Here is an 8,479-nt window from a genome sequence, read left to right as displayed (position 1 = left end):
GGTTTCTCACTCAGGGTCTCTGAGCTTCATCTCTGAACCATTTATCTTCATGTTCTCCTCAATCACTGAACCTTCAACTCAGCTATGTAAGGGGCTTCATCCCTGAGCCTTTAATATATATATGTTCCTCCACCTTTTTCTCCTCCTTTCCCTTCCATTTCCCTCCATTCCTCCTCCTCTTCCTTTATTCCTTCTCCTTCTACCGTTCTGCTTCCTTTATTTCCTTTCCCTCTTCCTCCGATTTCTCATCTTCCTCTTTTTCTTCCTCCTCCTCCTCCTCCTCCTCCTCCTCGATTAATGGATCGCTCCTGCACAGAAAGAATCCTTCAGTCTGTGATTTGATTAGTCAGAGCTGAAGATATCTGATGGACGGTGTTGAAGCTGTGAGATGAAGAATGAAGGCAGGGAGTGTGTGTGTGTGTGTGTGTGTGTGTGTGTGTGTGTGTGTGTGTGTGTGTGTGTGTGTGTGTGTGTGTGTGTGTGTGTGTGTGTGTGTGTGTGTGTGTGTGTGTGTGTGTGTGTGTGTGATTGTGTTGCTGCCATGTTGCATTGCTGAGCTTCACAAAGGAGTCGTTTGTTCTGTTTCTGAAGGAGGCGGAGCTTTAAAATCTTTTTACTAAATTCCCCTCACTCACTCACTCTCTCTCTCTCTCTCTCTCTCTCTCTCTCTCTCACTCACTCTCTCTCTCTCACTCACTCACTCACTCACTCACTCTCTCTCTCTCTCTCTCTCTCTCACACTCACTCTCACACTCACTCACTCACTCACTCACTCACTCACTCACTCACTCACACTCTCTCTCTCTCACACTCTCTCACTCACTCACACTCTCTCTCTCTCTCACTCTCACTCTCACTCTCACTCTCACTCTCTCTCACACTCTCTCTCTCTCTCTCTCTCTCTCTCACACACACACACACTTACTCACTCACTCACTCCCACTCTCTCTCTCTCACACTCACTCACTCTCTCTCTCACACTCACTCACTCTCTCTCTCACACTCACTCACTCTCTCTCTCACACTCTCTCACACTCTCTCTCTCACTCTCTCTCTCACTCACTCTCTCTCTCACTCTCACTCTCTCTCACACTCACTCACTCACACTCTCTCACTCTCACTCTCTCTCTCACTCACTCTCTCTCTCTCTCTCTCTCTCTCTCTCTCATCCTTCTTCTTTATCTCCCCTTTCTATGTACTTCTCTCCATCTCTCCTTTTTTCTCTGGATGTATCTATATGGAGACGCTTCACACTGTACGACTGAGTTACGTCCCAAACACACGTTTCTACTATGAATTTGTTTGTAATTTGTTACTGTGTTTGTTATTGACTGCACATTTCTCCTAATGATGTAAGAGCTATAAATACGATCAAATAAACAATAAAATATACTAAAACTAATCCAAATAATTTAAATACTGTATACAATATTTTGTATTAAATAATAAAAATGAATAATAAATAATAATAAAAGGAATTCACAGGTAAAAATGCAGTTTTCTCTCTGTTCCTGTATTTTTCATTCTGCAAAATTAGCAGGGGATCACCCCCATTTTACAACAAGAACTCGTTCACACACTTCAGGGTCTAACACACACTTTGAGTTTGGAAGTTACAGCTGGAGCTTCAGCTTCATTTCTAATCAGATTTTTGATTATTGAGCAATTTATAATGTTTAGGAACCTCTGGAAGGATCTCGTGAGCATCTGTGTAAGTGTGTGTGTGTGTGTGTGTGTGTCAGACTTTAGATGGACAGAATATATATAACGCCTGCTGCACCCTGCGTATCGAGTTCTCCAAACTCACCTCCCTCAATGTCAAATACAACAACGACAAGAGCCGAGACTTCACACGACTCGACCTGCCTTCAGGAGACGGACAACCTACGCTGGAGCCCACCATGAGCGCCTTCGGTAACACACACACACACACACACACACACACACACACACACACCTCATTGCTGATGTGAATCACATGATCATGAAAAGATGGTCAGGGTTCTGGTTTTCTCTCTGGAACAGCTCTATCAGAGTTTTGCTCTACTGCTCTGATTTGTTCTCTATCTGGCAGCAATGATGGACGTGTTCTTTCTCACCCACTGCCTTCGGAAACTGATGAAACACACCCACGGAGAGAAAGAGCAGAGACAAGGCCTTATCTCTGGCCTTCACACACTAAATGAGGGTCTGAGTGGGCTGGAAAACAGCATGAGAATAGATTTATTGTGTGTTTTATGGTGGAGGTGGTACATCCCTCACCTCATACACTTCTGTAAATCATGGATGCTGTCTGACGGGAACAGGCGCTGTAGCTGCTGATAAGTGTGTGTGTGTGTGTGTGTGTGTGTGTGTGTGTGTGTGTAAATCTGGCCTGGTTAATGGTTTCTGTGTCTACTCTGGTCTGTCAGTGAGCTCTGTGACGTCGAGTCGCAGTAAAACATGCCGGTTGTGAGTTTTATTAGCGAAACGCCGTTTTTCATCTTCAAACACCACAAAAAAATAACGCCATCGAGTAGAGCGTTAATTCTACAGGAACGTAATCCAACATTCAACTAATATTCAAGTTTTAGTTTTAATAAATCTTTTACACGCTCACACCCAAAACTACATGTATTTAACAAACAAATAGTCTGAATATAACAAGTCGTATTAGTGATAAAGCCAGGTGTAGGTGTGAGGCGTTACACGATGTTGGTGCACAAACTACCTGTGTGTTCAACACTTCAGCCAATGAACTTCCACAATCCACTATTCACATCTGAACTTCCAGCCAATCACAATCCACTATTCACACCTGATCTTCCTATTCTCACTGGCCATATTACACTTTTAAAGATGATTTAATGACGATGGACTTTTAAAGGTGGTAATTATGTTACATTTAAATTTGACTTGGTGTTATGAAAATTTAGTTTATTGATGTTTGTGTGTGTGTGTTTGTGTGTGTGTGTGTTTGTTTGTTGTATAGGGGCTCCTGGGATTATCTCCTCACCCTATGCTGGAGCGGCTGGTTTCGCTCCTGTTGGTTTTCCTCAGGCTGCAGGTACAACACTCACACACACACACACACACACTCTTACACTCACTCACACACACACACACACACACACACACACACACACACACACTCTCTCTCTCTCACACACACACACACACACACACACACACACTCTCTCTCTCTCTCTTACACACACACACACACACACACACACACACACACACACTCTCTCTCTCTTTATCTTCTACTCTATGCTCTCCCATAACCTCTACCCTCACCCTCATAATAAAGTTGATGTCTCAGCTCTCACGATTTTGTTCAGGTGGAATAATTGCTTATAGACGTTCAGCTCTAACGCTCACGGCCTCCTGCATGGACACGTCTCCCCGTTACGTCTGCACGTTTGTGTAACAATTCACTCTGGATTACAAATCTGCGCTAAACAGCACGAGCGTGAATCGTTCACTGTTCAGAATTGGTTATTGATTAGGAATAAAGCGACAACCTGAACAGCTCAGGCTTCAGTTTTGTGTCCTGGTTTTTTATTTTGCGTATAAAAACTTTTTGTGTCCGTTCGTTTTTTTATATCACAAGATGAAACATTTGAGTTTTAGTATTTTTCTTTTATTATATTTATATTTTATATTATTTGTCATAAAGTGTTAGTAATATCCAGGTATGCTATAATGCATTATAAAGCATCTAATCAAGGTTATTACTATGTTCTTATGAACAGATACATACTGTAATATTTTATTCTTTTGACTCCAGATGTTTGGATGATTTTGTGAATAAACACTAATAAATGTTTGGTGTAAATTTTTGAAGACTGTATTATATATGAATATTTAGAAAATAGTTTCAGGTACATAAAGACCTCCTCTTTTTCTTCTTCCTCTTCTTCATGATCAATTTCCTCACATTGTTGTGGTGTAGATCCTCCTCATCCAGAACAAACATCAGATCTTTAAATCCAGAATGATGTTTTTCAGATAAATTCTCCTTCATGTCTCTAACTCCGTGTCGTGTCCTCGGGTGTGTTCGTCTCCCAGGTCTCTCCATGCAGGCGATGCCCGGCGCTCTCGGACCCCTCACCATCCCCACGTCAGCCGTAGCCGGGCGGATGGCCATCCACGGCATGCCACCTTCTGCCCTTCATTCCGTTCTCCTTGTCTCCAACCTCAACCCTGACGTGAGTCAGTCCAACCCCTGGTTTTCCCTTCACACTTCACACAGACTGCTATTTCTGTCTCCACTACAGGAATGTAGATATTTTAACTAAATTATTTGTTCCAGATGTTTCCTGCATTCACAAAAAAAACTGGTACTGGTACAAAAAAAACTTGATACTGGTGTAATATAAGGAGATTTCCCCAAAGTAAGGAGGTGTTTGTTTACCATGTAGGGAAGGAGACGCCAGTGCCAGTGCTTTGTAACTGTCAGTCGTACAGCTGTAACTGAAGGTTTTCTGAAATCCTTTAGGACAGAAGTGTTTACATTCCTTGCGTCTACACCGATCTGGATACATTTAAAAATGCTCTGCGTTCACACTTTGGTTTTAAATCACGGTGGAAACGTTTCTTATCCACACTAAAACGTCTGAAACGCTCACGTCCCTGTACTGCGCTCGAGCAAAACGTAAGACGCTTCGACCCGCGTCATTTCTGCCCACCGTTTATTTCCGCTTTGAAATGACTACAGACGTGTCCTTGTTTTCACACACGGTCCTCTCCAGATGTTTTATTCCTAACTGCAATTTAAAGAAATACAATGTCGTATCTGTACGTTGTGTATTTGTGCGTTGTTGTTGTTGCTGTTTGAGGCTGCAGCAGAGCCGGAGTATTAAGGATCAGAGGTGTTTTATTTGACAGCGTCTGCATGCTGATGCTTTGCTAGATGTAATTCTCTCTCTCTGTTTTTTCTGTAGAGTATATCTCCACACGGACTCTTCATCCTGTTCGGTAAGAAGGATTTTATTACTCGCATGAATCAGATTAGTTGCAGGTTGTGTTTATGAAGGTGGCGCTGGACGAGCAGACGGAGACGCCATTTCCTCACCGACGCTGCCGCAAGATTGTTTACAGATACACCACGACACTGTGTGTCATATAAAATCTCTCTCTGACACACACACACACACACACACACACACACACACACACTTATTGTCCTCACACTTTATTAAATGTCAGAGGATGAGGTACTCAGATCGTCTGAATGATTTGCTTGAGATTGTTCTTCATTGTTGACGACTCCTCAAAGTGCAGTAAAGCAATGACAGTGTGTGTGTGTGTGTGTGTGTGTGTTGTATAAATGCTTTCATATGTGTGTAAATATGCAGTAAAATGTCTGGCTGAGTTTCTAATTTAATATAAACACCAGTTCTCTTTTTAGATTATGAATATCTAAGAGTGAGTTTTATTAAAAATATACAATAAATTACAGCTTTATAATAATAAATCTAATAAAAGTACTATTGTAATAATTTGTGGAATAAGATCAGATAAGATCAGATATTTTTTTCTATATTCGTCTCACAGTGGGGAAAGTTCTGTGTTACAGCAGCAAAGAAAAATAAATGTGCAAATATATAAAAATAAAAAAGACATTACAGTGTAGAACTACAGAAGAAGAAAAAAGAGACCACGAGTAAGTAGTTACGATATTAAACATATTTCATGTGGATATTATTGTTTTACATCAGTGTTATTGTACATCAATTACATAAAAAACATTGTTATTGCAGTGAAACAGTAACAGGTGTGTATTTTGGTGACTGGTTCACTGAGCAGCTCTGGTTGTAAAGTCTGATAGCGGCAGGGAGAAAAGATCTTTTGTTTCGTTCCTTCAGACACTCGGGGTGTAACAGTCTCACTGAAGGAGCTGCTCAGAGATGAAGCTGTTTCATACAGGGGGTGAGAGATGTTCTGCAGTAATGATGATAGTTTAGCTCCCATCCTCCTTCTCCCTCCTCCTGTACAGTGTCCAGGGGAATCTCCAGGACTGAGCTGAACTTCCTGATCAGCTTGTCCAGTCTCTTCCTGTCTGCAGTAGAGATGCTGCTACCCCAGCAGACCACACCATAGAAGATGGCTGAGGCCACCACAGAGTCAAAAAAGGTCTTCAGTAGCTCTCCCTGCACTCCAAAACACCTTCATCTCCTCAGCAGAAAGCGTCTGCTCTGTCCTGTCTTATAAATGACCTCAGTAATCTGTCCAGTCCAGTTTGCTGTTCAGATGAACCTCCAGGTATTTGTAAGAGTCCACTCTCACAATGTCCTCTCCCTGAATGTTCACTGCTGATAATGAAGTGTGTTTGTGCCTACGGAAATCCACCACCAGTTCTTTGGTTTATCTGGAGGCAGCTCCATTTGCACCAGTCCACAAAGTTCTGGATCTGTCCTCTGCACTCCATGTCATCATCAGAGAACTTCTGCAGGTGACAGGTTGCTGAGCTGAACATGAAGTCTGCAGTGTAGATGGTGAAGAGAAACGGGGCCAGAATCGTTCCCTGTGGGGCTCCAGTGTTGCAGACAATCATGTCAGACTCACAGTCACGAGTCCTCACATACTGTGGTCAGTCTGTGAGGTGGTCCAGTATCCAATCAGACAGATGATTGCCCACTCCCATCTTATCTCTCAGGAGTGCAGGTTGGATGGTGTTAAAAGCACTAGAGAAGTCAAACATGACTCTCACTGTGCTTCGGTCAGGTTGGTAGGCAAACTGAAGTGGATCCATTGATGGGCTCATCAGAGGTTGTAGATGAGTAAGCACCAGCCTCTTCAGGGTTTTTATCAGATGGAAGGTCAGCGCTACTGGTCTGTAGTCCCCAAAGTCTTTCGGGCGCAACGTCTTTGGTACAGGCAGGATGTAATCCATAGCTGTGGCACCTTCCCTAGCTTCAGGCTCAGACCAAACACGTACAGCAATATGCCGCACAGCTGGTCTGCACAGGTCTTAAGGAGCCTGGAGCTGAAGCAATCTGGGCCCGCAGTCTTCCTCACTTTGATCTTCATGAGCTCCATGGCTCCATTCTCACCTGGACTTCTGTAAGGGGCAGTGTGTAGTGGTTGGAGCTGATCAAATCTGTTAAAGAACAGATTCAGATCATTCACCCACTTCTGGTCAACCTCAGTCTGAGAGCTGGGCTTCTTATGACCAGTGATGGTTTTGAGCCCCTTCCACACACTGCTGATGTTGTTCTGCTGCAGCTGATCCTCCATCTTCCTCCTGTAGCATGCATTTGCTTCCATGCATTTTTTTTCAGTTCTCTCTGGACAGTTTTCTCTGGGCAGAGTGGAGGATGGAGGGGTTTGATTAAAATCTCCAGAGATAATGAGAAGGGCATTTGGACTCTGTATTAACAGTCTGTTAACAACAGAATGCAGGACATCGCATGCAGATTCACCGTCAGCAGAGGGGGGAATATACACAGATATTGCAATAACGTGAGAACTCCCTGGGCAGATAGTACGGCCTCATGCTAGCGGCTAACAGCTCAATGTCATTACAGCAGATCTGCTCTTTAATAGTGATGTGACCAGGTTTACACCATCTATTATTCACAAACACTGCCAGTCCTCCTACCTTCCTCTTACTGCTCTCCATCGTTCTGTCCACACCCAGTAGTTCAAATCCATCCAAAGCCACGGTCGTATCTGGTGTTAGCTTGGTTACCCATGACAATGTGAACAGCATGATGCCACACTCCCGGAATTCCCTCTGATGCCGGGTCAGAGCCGCTAGCACGTCCATTTTGCTGGTCTGTAACGTCTCCTCCTTTTTGTCTGACACAGAGCACCAGCTTGGTTTCCCCCATCGTCGCCGTCTTCTTAGCTTGCAGGGAATATCCATTTTTTTCTTGGAGTAGCATTGCCGTGTTGCGGAATGCTAACAGCTGATCCCTGGTGTAAACAATGGGACCTTGGCTGTGAACAAAGTCCAGAAAAGTAGAAAAAGCAGAACAAACTTGGTGACTTTGTTGATGTCCATTGTGCAGTTCACATTCACACACACATACACTCAAAAAGAAAAACACAAAGTGCTGGAACACACAAAAAAACACTACAAATTTAAATGGGAGCTGCTGCAACAGGCTGCCACCAGGGCGGCGCCTATTTAACCTGAATATAAATGTGTGTGAAGTAAATATATAATAATTTAGAAAATCCTGTGACTGAAACTTTATTAGAATAACATTATATTCTAACAGTAACCTTTTATTAGTAGTTAGTAAAAAAATGCTACATCTAATAAGGCTAATTTAGCGCTAGCGGTCCTTAGTAAACACTAGTTTTCTGCATTAAATCAGGGAAAATTCCTTGTTTTTGTTTTTTCTGTACTTTTACTCCACCACACATTAAATGTGTTACAGATCATTTCTTTGTGATGGAGAAATGATTCAGTAATGCAGAGGTTTAGCATTGTCGCAATATATTAGCATCTTTTTCCATGTTAATTAGCGCCACTCTCAGGCTA

The 8,479-nt window shown here is 42.8% G+C and overlaps 1 protein-coding gene across 3 annotated transcripts in view; it reads left to right on the top strand.

The window, feature by feature from the left end:
* ptbp3 (polypyrimidine tract binding protein 3) overlaps positions 1 to 8,479 on the top strand; it is a 41,821-nt gene that overhangs the window by 24,294 nt on the left and 9,048 nt on the right. For all 3 annotated transcript variants that reach the window (XM_083568784.1, XM_083568786.1, XM_083568785.1), the window contains exons 7-10: positions 1,743 to 1,914; positions 2,972 to 3,046; positions 4,054 to 4,193; positions 4,929 to 4,962. In XM_083568784.1, the coding sequence (XP_083424910.1) occupies positions 1,743 to 1,914; positions 2,972 to 3,046; positions 4,054 to 4,193; positions 4,929 to 4,962 (421 nt within the window). The remainder of the gene's footprint in view (positions 1 to 1,742; positions 1,915 to 2,971; positions 3,047 to 4,053; positions 4,194 to 4,928; positions 4,963 to 8,479) is intronic.

This window comes from Silurus aristotelis, assembly GCF_946808225.1.
Source record: "Silurus aristotelis genome assembly, chromosome: 18".
Lineage (NCBI taxonomy): Eukaryota > Metazoa > Chordata > Actinopteri > Siluriformes > Siluridae > Silurus > Silurus aristotelis.
The sequence above is the reverse complement of the archived record's forward strand: the minus strand, read 5'-3'. Positions and strand labels throughout refer to the sequence as shown.